The sequence below is a fragment of the Acipenser ruthenus genome, chromosome 16 (assembly GCF_902713425.1).
Source record: "Acipenser ruthenus chromosome 16, fAciRut3.2 maternal haplotype, whole genome shotgun sequence".
NCBI classification, from domain to species: domain Eukaryota; kingdom Metazoa; phylum Chordata; class Actinopteri; order Acipenseriformes; family Acipenseridae; genus Acipenser; species Acipenser ruthenus.
In genome coordinates, this window is record NC_081204.1 from 2,735,468 (window position 1) to 2,752,734 (window position 17,267).

The 17,267-nt window shown below is 37.6% G+C and overlaps 2 protein-coding genes across 3 annotated transcripts in view; one reads left to right on the forward strand and one right to left on the reverse strand.

Annotated features, from left to right (window-relative positions):
• LOC117412410 (voltage-dependent calcium channel subunit alpha-2/delta-3-like) overlaps positions 1-17,267 on the reverse strand; it is a 138,912-nt gene that overhangs the window by 25,345 nt on the left and 96,300 nt on the right. For both annotated transcript variants that reach the window (XM_058988400.1, XM_058988401.1), the window contains 10 exons: positions 14,622-14,705; positions 13,947-14,018; positions 12,722-12,783; positions 11,793-11,860; positions 11,319-11,364; positions 11,040-11,137; positions 10,413-10,506; positions 9,882-9,977; positions 9,454-9,575; positions 7,393-7,470 (listed from right to left, as the gene is read on the reverse strand). In XM_058988400.1, coding sequence (XP_058844383.1) covers positions 7,393-7,470; positions 9,454-9,575; positions 9,882-9,977; positions 10,413-10,506; positions 11,040-11,137; positions 11,319-11,364; positions 11,793-11,860; positions 12,722-12,783; positions 13,947-14,018; positions 14,622-14,705 — 820 coding nt within the window. The remainder of the gene's footprint in view (positions 1-7,392; positions 7,471-9,453; positions 9,576-9,881; positions 9,978-10,412; positions 10,507-11,039; positions 11,138-11,318; positions 11,365-11,792; positions 11,861-12,721; positions 12,784-13,946; positions 14,019-14,621; positions 14,706-17,267) is intronic.
• On the forward strand, positions 224-5,713 carry LOC117412411 (leucine-rich repeat and transmembrane domain-containing protein 1-like). Its single transcript, XM_034020810.3, has 3 exons — positions 224-698; positions 2,680-3,276; positions 5,056-5,713. Exons 1-3 carry the CDS (start codon positions 692-694, stop codon positions 5,499-5,501), a joined length of 1,050 nt encoding a protein of 349 aa, XP_033876701.3. The 5' UTR covers positions 224-691; the 3' UTR covers positions 5,502-5,713.

A 17,267-nucleotide genomic window follows, 5' to 3' on the forward strand; every position in this document is an offset into this window, starting at 1 on the left:
TGTTACTGGGAGAGTTATACAATTAGTAGCTAATTAAAAGTAATGCCATTTAAGCGTTTACATCAAGATGACATTACGCCAAAGAAGGCAGCAGCCATTCTCACCCGTGCAGTAAAATGAATGCGTTTGGATGTGAAGACCGAAAGCCCCCAAGAAGAGCAAACAAGTGCAATGTCAAAACCATGCCATCAAAAAGCCGCTCTACTCTTAGTAATATCACACAGCCCACTGCCTCCAATCACAGCCTGGGTTCTCTGGGATCCATGTCCCGTGTCATCTGACCTTACGAGGTTTGACACAGCACAACTATGGCAGATTTCAGGAGGTAGCTTTATTTTTGTCCCATGAACTTCAGGCAGATTTTTAAAGCTATTAGGTTTTGATTTGCAAGGCACTGCTGTCAGTGCAAGCTGACAAAGACTCGCTGCATGGTCTGTTGAATAGTGCGAGAGAGAGGGGAGAGAGAGAGTGTGATTCAGTTCACAAAAAGGTCGGTACAACACAGGTCACTTGTGACGACTACAGTGCACTCCTAATTGTTCTGGTGGATAAAGCTGGAAGACTGCGTCTAATTTTTTAAACTTCTCTGGAAAACATTGTTTTGCTACCTGCAGGTTTGAATGTTTCACATGAAACAGTAGCAGATCAGATTTGTATAGCTTCACACGAAGGAGAACACCAGCTGCCAGCAATGACAGGTAGGACTGATAGATATTGTGTTCTTTTAGTATACTGTGATGCAGACACCTGCTTGATTTACAGCCGAATGTGTGCATTTCAACTGAAATGAAATATTCTGTTGTGCTCAGTGAAGTCATGCTACTTAAATATGCAAACATCACTAGCCCAGTTAGTTATCAGAATTCCTTATCACAGATTTAGTCAACAAAAGTTACCTAGCTATTAAAAGCAGGCACTTGGTATATAATGCTCTTGAAAATATTTAAAAACTACTTTGCAGGAAGACTCATGACATACTGTATTAAAGCCTGGAGTGAAATGGATCGCAACACAATTTAATTACTGATATATTGGCTTATCACCTGTTTGAACATGAAGATGGAATTCCAGTATTAAATTAGAGCATGTACTATAGTCAGTGGAAAAAATATTATATGGATATTAAGAGTTAATTAGTATTAAAGTATTGTATGTATAGATTTGTAGAAACATTCCATTAATAAATGTGCTGATTATCAAAACAGCTCTGAGATGTTTTTTAAAGGAAGGGATCAGCAATTTATTAAACTAACTCCAGTCTTCCGCCAGCACTGTGAACAGAAATACTGGACAGTTGACAATTCTTTCAAGGTTAAATAAGTATTAAATATCAGCCCGCGCCCTGCTCACCCCATTCATCATTTTAATAATTACACTGCACAGATGTTTTCACAAGAGGCGGCAAGATCATGTTCTTAAACAATGCTTGGAAGACTGTTCCAAAATTAAAAAAACAGCGTCCAAGGACCCATTACCGAGTCTGGGCACATGATACTTAGACCTTTTAATGTCAAGCTACGTTGTTTCTGATGTAAGTGAAGAATTCTGCACAGGGTGTATTTTATGATATACTGTAATACATTTCACCTGGTGCTGTTTGAATGTGAAGGGAGGCTACGCAGGTACACATGACGTACTAACCTGAAATTACAATTTTAAAATCACAAAATGAAGATGGTACTCAGGAATGCCACATATCTAGTGGTGGTGTTCTTTTAAATCTAGAATTGTGCCGTTTGTTCTATGCACCGGAATGTTGACAATCCCTAACTGTGATTGGTGGAGTTCTTATATGCAAGGATTATCTGATATTATTGTCTGGGGTGATTTTTACACTCCTACATTCTCCATATTACTTAATCATAGGGTATACATTTTGACATACCATAAAGGTTTAACTAAAGATAACGTTGTGATCTCATCTGGAGTCTTGCTGAGAGCCAGGATAAAAACAAAGCAAAGAGGCTTAATTACTCCACACTGTCCTATGATTCAGCCTGTCACTGACTGCGCTGCCATGAAATGCACAGGAAGTCTGCACGAAGATTGCATGAAGGTCGATGAAAGAAACACAACATGCAGAGGAAGAAAACTTGCTTTTGTTTCGATAATAATAAGGTGAACCCAGGTTTGGAAATGTCAGCAGACCCCTTTGAAGGTCGACCTGAAATGTTACACTTGGGTATCCCTCTGCTTTAGTGGCACAAATTTAAAATAGAAGTCTGCTATCAGGTAGCCTCTAGAAAAGCTCACTAATTCAGAAAAGAAAAACAAATACAGCTCTGCTTACAAATGTTGTAATGTATTGATAATAGTAACAAAAACAGGGCTAGTTTAAAAAAGGGCTAATTTCCAAAAACAGGCTATCGATTCCTTAAACATACTAATTACTAATTGGCTAAAAAGTGGCGTAGAAATACATCAGCATTAAAGTAGCACATTATTATTATTATTATTATTATTATTTTTATTATTATTTTAATCTCCTCTCTTGAAGTAGCAATACATGTGCTTTTAATGTGTTAAGGTCTTTCTACAGTTTTTTTAAATTTATTTTTTAAGGTTTGTGTTAGGGACCAGATTTTATTTATTTTTTTATTATTTTTTAAAGAAACCAACTGTGTACATTAAATGGCTATTTAAAATATACAACCTAACCTGTCTCCTCTTTCTGCACAGGTGAACTCATTTTGGCCCTGATTGGCATACTGTTGATACACCAGGCCTGTGGATGCCCGAAAGAGTGCACATGCAACCTAAAAACTAAAACTGTAGACTGCAGGGGACGAGGACTTAATGATATCCCAACCAGGCTGCAGCCTGACACTCAGGAACTGTACCTGCAGAACAACCAGATCCATGCTGTCCACCCCTGGGCCTTCAGGGAAGCATCCTCGCTGCAGGTGTTGGACTTGTCAAACAACAGTATTTCCATCTTATCCGCAAGCTCTTTTCAAGGACTGCACAGCCTGCTGGTTCTGAACCTTGCAAACAACTCTATCAGGGATATCGATAGCAAACTGTTCAGCCCCACAAACAGTCTCTCCGAACTGAATTTGGCCTTTAACAGTATAGCAAACCTGCCTGGGAACCTGGCGGAGGACTTTACAAACCTCACAAGGCTTTCAGTCCGTCACAACGAGCTGCAGAGGCTGGACAGAACGCTACTGGAGCCCCTCTCCAAACTGCAGGCCTTGTTTTTACACAACAACCCCTGGACATGTGACTGTCAGGTCATTGGACTCAAGCTCTGGCTGGAGAGGTTCCTGTTCAAAGGTTTGTATTATCTTTAGTGCTGACATGATTAAAAGTCGTAATAACTACACTGGAATAGCTGTGTAATTACGCAATTAATAACTTGGACACACTGTGTTCTGCCGGGCCAATTATTGCAATATCACAGACAGATCTTAAAAACAGATACAGACACTAGCATGTTATTAAGAGGGCAGTGGTGGCATCAACACTAAGTTTTTTTCAAGAAGTAATATTTTCATGTACAATAGTATAAAGGTCTACCAAAAACTGGGCTATCAATTCTAAATGGGGCTACTTTCCAAAAAAAAGGAGGCAATCAATTCCAAAAATATGGCTACTTTCCAAAATATGGGCTATTTATGTCAAAAAACATACTAATTGCCAATTGGCTTAAAGATGTCATAAAGATTCTTTCACGTAATATTTTCATGTACAGCAGTGTCCTCTGTATGGGGGCAGATGCTTTCTCTGCCTAAAATATTGGGAGCTGCAGTACTGTATGCCAAACCAGGATGAACAGAAGCCTTTGTAATCAAGTGCACTACCAAAGCTTGAGTTAATTGTCAACTGATCATAGCTGCAATAATCCAGGAGCGAAGAAATAAGATCGGCAGACACACTACATGTGCTCTTCAAGAACCAGAAGTTGTAAATGGTAGACATACAAACTTAGTAAATCTGGTTTCTTCACTTCTTTATTTTTAACAACATTTAACAAATTCAGCCAGAATCTCCACGCAGGTTAAATATATCATCTCCTTAATGTATGTAGTGACCTCATTTACTTTGTGCCTTTTTCTTTTCCAAAGTGTTTTTTTTTTTTCCTCCCAAAGTATTTTTTTACTGCTATATTGCATTTCTGTGTGTGACTGAAATAAACCAGATGCCAGAGTTAACAACTTGGAATAGCAAAGTCTCAGCCAACGAAAAGAGGCACTTTTGAGTCTTGCTCACCTTGTCAGTTGTCGTATAGCACAGCCAGGACACCCCCCTGCGACTCCCTCTATCAGTAGCAGGGTAGTAATGGCTTCCTTCAGCTCTGCAATACCTCTAAATGGTGTTTTTGTTATACTGATAATTTACAGGGAGCACCTGCTGACCTGATATTGAGATTCTGTTCTCTCTTCACTCATTACCAGTAACTGTACCAGTTTCAGCTGCCAGCCTTCCCACTGAGAAACTTGGCAAAGCGCTACGTCCTGAGAAGCTTATTTAACTTTGCAATAAAGGTTTAATTTATACTTTAAATACTGTTTGCCATTAGGGACTGCTCCTAAAATCTTAGCATGCATTTCAATGTTAAAAAGTAAAAAGTAACAAAGCTTTCAGTTGTGCTGCCTTTGTAATGGTTGGTGTTGGAGGAGTGAAAATGCTTTTTTATAATTCTACCATATTAGCTTGCTGTAAGCAACATAAATTATATATGACATAAAAAAAACTAATAAATCACACAAAATATTGCTGCCCATAAAGGACATTATTTACTTCAGATTTACTGTGATTTTTGTGAAATGCCTGTATGATATTTTGTTAACAGATACATACATTTATTTAGGGTTACCATGTGACTCCACGTGCAGAAGGACAGTTCAGGCTTTTCAACTCACACCCTAATGAATTCTCGTAAGTGTAGTTCTTATGAAATAAATAATAATAATAATAATACCTGAGGACAGGTAAAACGTACCAGAATGCATTGCGATGTGAAAAGCCTGAACTGCCCCAAACGGTCCTGTACAAGGAGTCGTAAGGTAACCCTACATGTTATTTAGCGTTTGCCTTTTGTTTTTTTCACAGGGGGAACAATTGACGAAATCCGTTGCTTGCAGCCTGAAGATCTGGAGGGGACAGACCTTCGTAAAGTCCCCTATGAAATGTTCCAGACCTGCCCCTCCGCAAACTACAACTACCCGTTCTCCAACATCCACCACCGTGACCCTGAGCCCAAGAGTTCCCGCTCTCACGCTCAAGACCAGCCCGCCGGAGACAGTGTTCCGGAGTGTGAACCGAAACAGCGTCCGCAACCAGTCAATCTCCGCTATGCCATCGCTACGGTCGTGATAACCGCCGTGGTCTGTGGAATCGTATGCCTGATGATGCTGGCTGCTGCTGTTTATGGCTGTGCTTACGCAGCCGTTATGGCAAAATATCACAGAGAGCGCAAGAAAATGGACCATTTGGCGCCAACTACTGAGCAGGGGTGCCCAGAGGAAAATGAACCATTGGATCGGTCTCTTGCATAACTATTGCTTTTTATACTGTATATAAAAAAACAAACGACAGCATTTACAGACTGTCACAAACTTCACCTGGTAGCACTGTAGCACTATTTTACAGACTGTTCGTATCAACTGCATGTAAATATGATGTAAAATATATATTACGAGAAAGATTAAAAGTTAATAAATAAAATGTACCTTTGCTTTTGTTTACATACTAACATAAGGAATGGTAGTAACATTGATAGGGGCTAGACTGAAGCTATTATGCGTAGCAGTTTGATCTGTTTACCTGTTCACTGTGGCTAATCAAGCACATATTAAGACATGGAAATGGGTGAAACTGCTATGCAATAGGAGTCTGATTTCCATCCCTGCAGTATCTAAATAAATTGCCTCAATATAATTCATTAGATGACTCAGTTGTACACAAAAGGGAATGAAATACAGTATTTTCCACAATATCTTGAATATAAATCTCCCAAATGTAGCTTTTACACTATATGCAAGATAAAGTACAGTCCACAATATGCTACCGAGAGCGTCATGTTTTGTCCTTCAGAAACAATCCACATTAACCACGGTCGACGAAACGCATCTGTTAAGCTAATTTAAGAAACTTTATAAGGAATCTTGTTAAAGGTGACATTTGACGTATTGTAATACCTTTCCATTACATCTATTCTGTCACAAACAAAAGCCCCCTGGAATTCAAATGATAGAACAATTAAAACAGGATTCACAGCAGCTAAGCCTTGGCATATCGCCTTACATAAACTCAAATCTATTTGTGTTGCTGTTGCCAGAAACAATGTGAAGCCTGACTCTCTGTGCTCTTCTTTCTAATCTATGGAGCTGAACACATCCACATGTGACCGCTCAGTATGTTGCTTGAAGCACTGAATACCCTTTAGTCATACAGGAAATTATTTAGCATGGCATTAATGTAATAGAAATCAGTGCTCTTCACTTGCATTGTGCGGGACGCTGTCTCCTCTTTTATGGCAGAACATCAGTTTGGTTAGAAGTAAATTGCTTGAATGCAGTACTGGAAACAATAATGACCTAATGGGAGGGTTATTTGTTCTTTCCAGGACTGCAGCTTGCTGTCGTGTGTGCTTCGGTTCAATGGATTCATCCTACTAGTCAGTAAATTAACCCCAAGACCACTGACTGCGATCGCTTCAGTACAGAGGTGCAGTCAACAGTGCTTTTTTAATGCAGAATTTTCCAAAAATCAAACTGGAACACGGCATAAAAACCCCTTTAAAATAATGTTCACCGCTGTCTGTTTGAGCTTTTCGCATAGATGTGAATACTGGATGAACGGTAAGAGTCATTGATATCCCACACAACAAAGGCAGACAGACTGCCTTATTCTTTATTAGATTCAGTAGCTGGAAAATCTATGAACCAGGGTTGAATTTGCATAACATACTAAATCTTATTCGGGATTATCTGCAAGGGTGAAATCGTCTAGGTGAGATAGCCATCGCTGAAAACTGCATGAGCAACAAGCTAATGAACCAGAGCTGTCTAGACCAAAAGCTTTCCATATCTACCTGCAGTTATATTTGAATAGTAAGCGAAAAGGTTCCAAGCAGAATTCTCCCACCCCACAAAGTTCCAAGCAGAATTCTCCCACCCCACAAAGTTCCAAGCAGAATTCTCCCACCCCACAAAGTTCCAAGCAGAATTCTCCCACCCCACAAAGTTCCAAGCAGAATTCTCCCACCCTACAAAGTTCCAAGCAGAATTCTCCCACCCCACCCCACTGTGAACACCATTTGTGTTTAAGGAGGCAAAAAATAGACAGCATGGAAGACTTTCCAGTCTTAAATATAGGTTCTATACACTGAACTTACTAACCTGCAAGCATGACACAGTATATACTACAAACACTTGCAAGTCTTACCTGCAACAATGGGAGACTTCCTGTCATCTGAAAGCTGTATGGCAGTACTGGCTAACACCACACTTTTATTTTCTGTTCCTAGAAGAAGAAGAAAAAAAAAACTCACAAATGGTACTATATAACAAAAAAAATGTTATTCAAAATCAATTTTTTTTAAAGTGTTCTCTTTTAAATATAAAATATATTCTACAGGTTTCTTATTATTATTATTGTATTATTTAGTATCAATTCAGTTGATTAGTTTCTTGTACAATGAACAGCTAAGGCTGTACTCTTGCTGTGTCTTTGGGGACAGTGTGAATGCTGAAGAGCAGAAACAGACACCAATTCCTGTTTAATAAGTGCACATGCATGTCACTGCAAAGGGGCTATACATATCCGATAGCCTTTTGAACAAGTGGAGTGGTGTGTGCTAAACATTACAGGAGGTCCAAATGTCTGTTTTACTTTTTATTTAATTTCTCCATTTTAAAAATGTATTAATCTTAGAGGATAGTGTTAACAAACAGTATATAACATGCAACTACTGTATGTGTGTGCAATAGCTATGAATTGCTTGCAGTGAGAGCGTGTCCATTGCTATTAGAGACATCTGTCTGATATGTTCGACAAGGTACATCATATATAAAACTTTATCTGAAACGAATACATTTCTCATAACTTCTATGAGATGTCACTGTTGTCTTCCACACAGTACAGCAAGGATGAAGTGCCCCAAATAAAATCTACAGTGTTGATAAATGCTGTATACTTTTTATGTTCAAACATCATCAGGCTACTGCTCTTATGAGCGGCTAGACTGAAGCTATTATGTCATTTTTAATTATATTTCAACTTGGTTCTGCTTTCTTTCTTCTGTGTGCAATGTCTGAATTTCACAAACACTGTTTTATGACTTAATGATGGCCATTGATATAATTCACATAACGAATTATAATCTTTATGAACAAAGTTGTACAAGTAAGAAAAATCAGAGAAATGTAATATAGTCTACTGTTACACCACAGTGAATGGTCCAGCAAAATGAGTTTGTTCTCATCTGAACTTCCCAAACTCTTCGACAGACAAAACCCTTTCCCTGTAGCGCTTTGAACGCTACTGCTGTCAGTTCACATTACGCATACGAAAAAACTTTTGAGAAATTAATTTTGATCAGATTTAAAAAGGTGTCTTATTATGAATAAGTAAGGTGTGAGTGGGAGGCAGATCTCACAAGCAATCCTATTAAGTTTACGAGCACTGATTTACAAGACAGAGCTACCGTGCATCATTTATTCTGCTGGATTGAACCGTGGCACAGGAAAATACAAGAATCGCTTAACAGCTTTACTGCTAGTTGCCTTATGATGCATTATAGGACCTCTGTATATATACAGATGTAGAGTAAATGTTGAGCCAAAAACATTACTAAAAGACCTCACGGTTTGTAATAAATAATACCGTGGCTGAGCTGTTCTAGAACGTGGTTCACTTACAAGACAGCAGAGCTTGCGCTGTTAGCAACGTTTTCTTGCCAACTCCCTCTAGCAACCATGAAATGAAAAGGCAAAAATACTCATTTTGCTTCAGCAAATAAACACATGTAGGAACCAGTTGCTCATTTCTCTTTACGGAGTTCTCCACCAACTGGTACCCAAGGGAGAAGGTCTGAAACAAACTTGCCAGCCAGACTGTGACTGATACATTTCTCTGTCTACTGGGCCAGAAAAAGGATTGGGTTTCACTCCTCACAATTAAGTGGATTTGTGAATGAATCTTAAGAAGTAGACAGGCATGCATCTTAAGGTCCAGATAAATAGGTATATATATTTTTCTACCTTTCGATGCATACAATATATTGTTAGGGCCACTGTCAAATACCTAGCAGGAGTAAGCACTAAACCCACAATCCTCCTGTCAGCAGGAGTGGTAACCTGGGTGAGTGGAGCAATTGCACATGTTGCGTGTACAACAGAAGACTACAAATAATACAGAATGCAGGTGATATCCCCAGCAAGTAGCAGGGTGAATCATTGTGACACCAGTGGGGAATTTCAGACATTACATTCATTTCAAAATTACCTGAGCTGAATGGGAGGGAATAGATGAAGGTCCCTGGGATCTGTTCTGCAGCTCTCTTGTACCACAGTGGAAAGTGATCCGCATTGAATACACCCTCCTTATCTTCAGCTGTCAGGAAGTCTCTTGAAACACACAAAAATCCAGAGTGATGCAAACAGATACGCTGCTGTGCCCGAAGACAAACCCACCTGCAATTTCACTTCAGGGAGATCTACAGTAAACTACCCTCAAAGAAGTATTGGGACAGTCACCCCACTATCGTCCCCATACCTTTTGGAGTTTATGTTCCAATGCAAGAAAACTTTCAAGTTCTGTGGTTTCTTAGGTTTGGTCAAGTCATTTGAATGCAATAGTTGTATAACATGCGCTCTTGGTAACTGACGATACAGGTAGAACAATCCATACTGGAGTTACAGTATTGTACTTACTGGTTTGTGAGCTGCTCAGGGACCACAAAGAGGTTTATTCGGGAGAGGCCAGTGCGCGTTCCTAAGAATGCTATCTCGACACCCTTATCCGAATTTCTAAAAGAAAATATACAGAATGCATTCCGGTCAGCAGTAGTAATATATACAATGCTGTTTATTAATAATAAAAAAAACAAAAACAAGAGAAGAATAAAATGACTGAGTGAGCATCTGAAATATAACCTTTTAAAAGAAAACCAGAAACATAACAGAAATGGACACAGAACACAAAACCATACTACATACAACATATCAGAAAATATAACCATTACACTTTTTGGAAAAATATATATATATTTTTTTAAATATTATTTCCTAAAATCATTTAGAATATTTTATGTTTGTGTGTTTGTTTGGAAATATCTCTTGTTTATGTGTAGCTTAAATAATTATGACCGCTCCATTTTAGTACTAGCTGAATTTAGTGTACCAGTATATCTCATTCATGGAGGAGGATAAAGAAAACAAACAGTTTAAGATAACCCCTCTTACTCTGATTTGTTTAAAGCAAGGCTGGTCCAGTAAGCTTCCAGGGGTGCTGTCACCACAGCATCAAACAGCACTTCCTGGATTAACTCTTTGTCACCTGGGAAACCAGAGTAAAACACGGCACTGATTATATATTTCAGAAGAATCCTAAATAAAAAAATTCAGCATTTTTTACTGATTTTTTTTTTTTTTAACAGTGATTAGTTATAAAGTTAAACAGAACAATCTGAGTTTCATGTTTTTATTATTATTTTCTCAAGCTGAGAATAGCGTATAATTGTGAGTACACTTAAATGTAATGTCTATTTCTGAGCCTCAAATAAAGACAGCTATAAAGACGTTTTCCCTTTTCAATGCCTCACACTGTGTAAGTCTTGGAAGTTCCAGAACACATTCTGTAATTGTCTAGTCTGCCCTCTAGCGGACACCAACACTGCTGCTTCCCAGGGTTGCTATCCATTTTGTTTCTGCTTTTAAACTGCATGTTAATGTTTAATTAAGAAAACAGGGACTTGTTACTTTTACGAATAGAATTAGTACAAGTGTGAAACTTGCTAAAGTGCTGAATGCAGGTGAAAAGCACTAGTCCAGGCTACATGACAGCCAGTACCAGAACTGCAGCGTGCTTACATTGTAGCAATGGTTCTTTCCCAGTGAGGTAGCGTTTAATAGCTTCAATCTGGGTGAGGTACCGATGCTCCGGGTGAAGATCAGTGTTGCAGTAAGTCCTGTCGATAGGACAGTACATGTTAGGATTTTGAATAGAACGCAAGCACTGACATTTTTTTTTTTTTTTTTATTGCATACAGCATATGTACAACATGTAAAGCTTAATTAGAGGGCAGGAAAACAACCACAAAGCATTATGATTTAAACAGAATGAAATGCCACCTAGCATGTCATTATTACCATTCATCTGCCAAGGCCACTTCTGGATGCTCCAGGTCATGCAGCCCTGCAACAGGAATTCACATAGCCATTAGACAATGGGGTCTGGAACTGCTTGTCAGACGTTAAACCCTCATGTGCTCCTGGGCCATGGCATTTCCTCTGCCTATATGTATGCTGCATTGATCTTTTCATTCTAGAATTGGCATTATTTTATTTTTTTAACAATATATATGCAATACCTTGTTGGGCTTAAAAAAAATAGTTTTTATTATTCTTTACTACACTTTTATATTTTTTTCCTCCATGTTATACTGCAGTAAACTTTTATAAGGGGTCACACAGTTATATTTTCCTGAGAATCAATACATGATCATCCTGGAGTGTGCTGGAGGCATGCCGTATGTTTGGAAGAGTTACTAATGCAATACTAATAAAGCAGCTCGGTGTCTGTCCATATAATACCCTCGTTTGTGTATTGTCCAGCCTTCTCACCTTCTTCCACGGTGACATTTCCTCTGAATGAGTACTGCCCATGACCCCGAGATAAAGCCACTCCTAGACTGTGCAACACAGAAAAGATCAAACTTGTTATTGTTCAGCTGTGAATGGGAGTTTTATACAGCACATGGCAGGATATTTTAATTGCGCTATTATTGTTAAAGAGCAGTTTAGTATTCCTTAATTCTTCATTTTCTTCATATCTCTACTCTAATGCTGCGCAAATAAAAATCACCCCTATACCAGACGCACCATCAAACAACATGCAATGCTATCAAACAATCTTCACATGCCCATACTGCCTCATGTAATACACACACATAGCAAGGATGCACTTATTTACTGTACATGTACATAGTTCACTGTTACCTCCCACATAGTGCTCCTCACTCATTCCAAATAGTATTTTCACTGTTACACATCAAAAGTATTTAAAAGGCACATGGTACCTACTGTAGCTCATAGACTCATACATTATATTTTTGTTTAAAATATAAGATATATACACATACCCTTTGAAACTAAAGGACAACAACTTATTTGAAAACTGAAGCCAAATTTACATTTATATATCCCCTCTTATCTTCTAAATGCTTCATTTGCTCTGGGTTTTTTTTTTTTTTGGGGGGGTTTTTTGGAATATACAGTAAATGGCTTCTGGTTGTCTTGCATCCATGCATAGCACTGAATTTATTTTAAATCAATTTTCACTCAGATAAGAAAAGGTCAAGTTGTGTAATGCTAACTGACAGTGGATAAGGACTGAGTAAAAACAAAATAACAATAACAAATTAAATTAAAAAAATAAATAAAATAAAAAAAACACTTTAAGACAGTAACCCCCAGGAGGGCTATAAGACTAGAACTAACAAAAAGTGAAAAGGACAAAGTACAGAACTAGACAATAACAGATGTCCTCATACCTGAATGGAGTGCCCTTGATATCTGTATAGTAGTAATCATTGGTCATTACCAGGACTCGTTTCTAAACCAGACAAAGGAAACATGACATGTGTACCTTCCTTAATAATGCAGTAACAATATTACAAGGAATACTTCGATAGATACATATACGAAAGGCTGCATTGTGTTGCCTTTCTTTTTAAAATGAGTAAAAAAAAGTGATCTGTCATTGAGACACAATAGAAATGGATAGTTTGAACTAAGATTATAAATGGCGCCTATTGCTAGTTTACAAATCTATAGTATTTCTCATTACTAATGTACACAATTGTGAGCTCCGCCTCTCATCTCTCATACATGTTTGTTTGCGTTCTTCAGTGCTTGCATTTTTGGGACTGTTCTGCCTTTCTGAAATGTGCATTTCCATGGACCTTTGTGCAGGCGCTTGATCCTTTTCAAACCCTGCCTACACTATCACTCTACTGCTGTTATCAATACGCTCATCACCCAACATTAGGGAAACAGAGCTTTCATTCAGAACTGGATCCACTTCTTACACTGAAACAGCCCCCACAGCCTCATGCATTTATTCAACACCTTAGCATATGATGTATGAACCAGAGCTGCAATCGAAATGAGGCCATTCTACAACAAAGCAGAAAGGCATTCAAAACTCTTTCGTGGAAATCAGATCATATTTGCATGTTTATTTATTTATTTATTTTAAACAGACCATTTCTACTCTAAATCAAATAATATTTGATTTAGAGTAGAGTTTTGCTTTTTTTATAATTAATGATATCTGCTCACAGCCCTGGCCTTCGTGTCAGCTTCTCAATTCAAACTTGCTTCTGTGGTTGATTTTCAGTGCCGTTCCTTCAATGTGTTTGAGTGAGATAAGGATGGCCCCCCTCTCTCTCGGCTCTCTTTACTGCACCTCCCTGCTGTTATATAGGGTCTGCCAGTGCTTGTGTTTTTCTACTTTAATTGCAACATCCAATACATTAGCATATTTTGCTCAATTTATTAAAAAGCGTATGAATCAAGGCAGATGTTGATAACCATGCACGTTTTGTCTTTGAAATGCTTAATAATGTATTCCTTAATTATTATTTCCTCCTTCTGCATCCCAGAACCACTAACAATGTATTTCCCTGAATGATCTTGTCACCTGTATTTTAGTTCCATTTCGCTTTCTTCCAAAATGAAACTGTTTTGTGCATATTTCCTAACACGTCACCTTACCCCTTTGTCCACGGTCTTCTTAACCTCCATGTCAAATGTGCCTGTTACCCTGTTCACCATTGCATTGCGGAGCTACAACAGAATGGAAACGTTATTTCATTGGAAATGGGTATGCAATTTGTCAGCTGCTGGCTCTATATATTAATGGTATAGTATTAATATTAGTGCCTTGGGTGGGTGTAGTGAGTTTTGAATTTTGTACAGTCACTGGTAAAAAAGCAAGGAATAATGTTTACAAAGCATCTCTGGAACTGCCTCAGTAGACTTGTTTTCTACAGCTTGAATCCACGTTCTACAAACAGAGCCTCACCTGTCAGAGCATGCGTCTGTATCATGGCAGACACTGCGGTAGTTATCTGCATTGCCCGTTTAATATTCTATTTTTAATGACACAAAAGAGACTGATAGAGAACACACATGCTAGGATATTAAAACAGGGAACAAACGAAACATTGCAAACATTTAAATGGTATATTGTATTCGTAAAGGTTTTAATTGCCAGGATGTCAGTGTACTGTATGTGATATCAAAAAGCCTGTACAAAATTATACTGTTTACATTAATCATAATTAAAACAGGAGCAGCAACAACACTAATAATAATAATAATAATAATAATAATAATAATAATAATAATAATAATAATAATCATCATCATAATAATAATCTAACTTACAAAGTCATCTTTATCTTCCCATTCAACTTCCGAGAGGTCAACACTGCTATAGTTGGGTTTTCTCCTCTTTTTCCCTGTTTCATACTGTAAATCAGAAAATAAGTTACAAGACAAGCATACACATTGGGCAATAATGGCTCTGCAGTGTATTTTATAATACTCCTTCATAATACTTGATGTATTCTATGTGGAGCAATAGATGGATCACAGTTGCAGTGCTGTACTTCAATTCTACAGAATTATCAAAGTCTGCCCTCTAGTGGAAACTATAGGAAATGCACACAACAAATGTTATCAGCAGAGCCAAGATCTTAAATCAATCGACTTAAAATCATTTAAAACCAAATTAAACAAAGTTGAATTTTACACACACCTGTTCGAAACGGGGTTAAAATACAGCTTATATTCAATTTTAATGGAATGGATTTTTTTTTACATTCCATAACGCTAAAAAATAAACCCACTTTTCTGGCTATTTTGCTGTTTAATATGTAGCCCCATACCCTGCCTAATGAATCAGCTGTGTGGGTTGTAGCTGACTGTCATAGCGACTTGACATTTTCTATTAAAAATACATTAAAGCAGCACCAGTTCCATTTCCATGTGGGTAATGAACCCAGGAGACACTGAACTTGTTAAATACCGTGTGCCAGTCCTATCTATTCAGATCAGACCTTTCCGCAAGCAAAGCATTTCATTGCAAAGGCCAGTTTTAAAAAATGGAATACAAATCACAAATAAATATAATTTGGTTCAAATTAAGCAAATGCTGTAGAATAGTCAAAACTAGTGCGGTTCCCAAATAGAAATGCAAACCCAAAAAGACTTGTCCCTAAGAGTGGGTTACTGCAATTTTATAAGTATCATTGTATAATCTTATGTTGGATCTCATAACACAGCTTCCAACATTAGGAAAACATTTCCCACAATATACAAGTATTTCCTTTACACCAGTTTTAAAACTTACAGTGGGTGAATGTACACCTTTAGGGAATGTGTTCCTTTTCAATATGGCAAGAGGCATTGTGATAATCTCCAATACAGTCGAATGCACTTTAGTCTTCCTGTACTCTTTAAAATGTATATATTTATTTAATAATACAATACTCCTTTACAATCATTTAAATGTATTCAACAATGACAAAAAAAGCACCCTATGTAATATTGCTCTAAAACAGGTGGCTTATTGAAAAGGTGAACTGGAAAGGTCTTGAGCTGAGAACCCCAGATCTTGCTCTTCGCTGTGCACTGTTACCAGGCAAGCCAAGCACAAGTAATCAATGCGCCTCAGCAGTATTCACAGACTCTATCACACCTGCGGGTCTCACCCAACTCCATCAGCTTGCTTTCAGGGATGCAAACTGGCAGGGAGATGTGTCTTTCACAGCTATGGAAACCAGACTGCTGCTGGTGCTCCTAGCTCTGCAATCCCCTCTTCATTTTTGATCTCCTGATGCACTAACCGAGCGGAGGCTGGGGGCCTATTGTCATCCTTTAAACAGCTGCTTGATTTGGTTTTTGGCATTGAAGAAGTAAAACGCTGAACTGTTAAACCCCCCCCCCCCCCCCCCCCCGTATTATATTGATTGTACAATAATACCAGCAAGCAGAAACGTCAGCTATATTTAACCGTGATAAGATTTTACATCTTGAATTGCTGAAAACCATTCTTCCCTTAAACTGTGCTATGTTCTCCTAATGCTGAGGCTGCACTCTTTACCTTGTTTTTTTCCATTAACTAATACTGGTACACATTATAGACTATTGTGTCTGCCAGCTATTTGCCTCTATCCAAGTAATTAAGATAACGGAAAAAACAACAAATTTTACAAAATGCAATTATTTATTTAGAATGAACGGCAGGAATAATTACTCTCAGCGAACAAGCTTGCATTTCCAGTGACTTCCAGAGATCTTCAAGCATAAAACTATTATATCTATATATACTGGTACTATATAGAAATATTCAACTGCAAAAATACACTTTGAATTTACACAGTATTTATTTATGAATGTACTGTATACATTATTTTATGGGTAGCTGGCTCTTTGAGCAAAATACTGTACTACACAGATCACACACACATATACATATTTCATCAACATTATTAATATCCTAACGAATATTCAGTGCATAAAGCAGACCCCCTCAAGGGAAGGTAAAATGTAAAATCGTTCTTTCCATATGATCAACAAACAGGCGTACGCTGCAGTTATAGGTGCAGAGGTCATGCATTAAACAGTTTAGAAATGTCTACTACTACTACTACTACTACTACTACTAATAATAATAATAATAATAATAATAATAATAATAATAATAATAATAATAATAACAACAATAATAATAATAATAATAATATACGTTTTTATATTACTCTTGAAATGCTTCAGCCCGCAACCATGTATACTAGCAACACAAAGACCCAAAAGGCTTATGTTATAAACTAACACATACATTTTTAAATGACTCATTTAAATGTGAAAGCGGTTAGCCTAGCTACCCTCAAACCTTTCATTATCTTTTAAATATATGTAATTTAGGAGCCCTAATTAGATAGCAATTCAATGCTCCCACTCAGAAGAATGTGGTTGCTCTTTATACTTAAAGAAAAAAAAAAAAAACTACAATAGGTTTAATCATTG

Excerpts from the sequence above, each read along its gene's own strand:
- LOC117412411 (XM_034020810.3), top strand. Across the intron at positions 3,277-5,055 it reads GGAGAGGTTCCTGTTCAAAG|GGGGAACAATTGACGAAATC; the intron begins GTTTGTATTATC and ends TTTTTTTCACAG.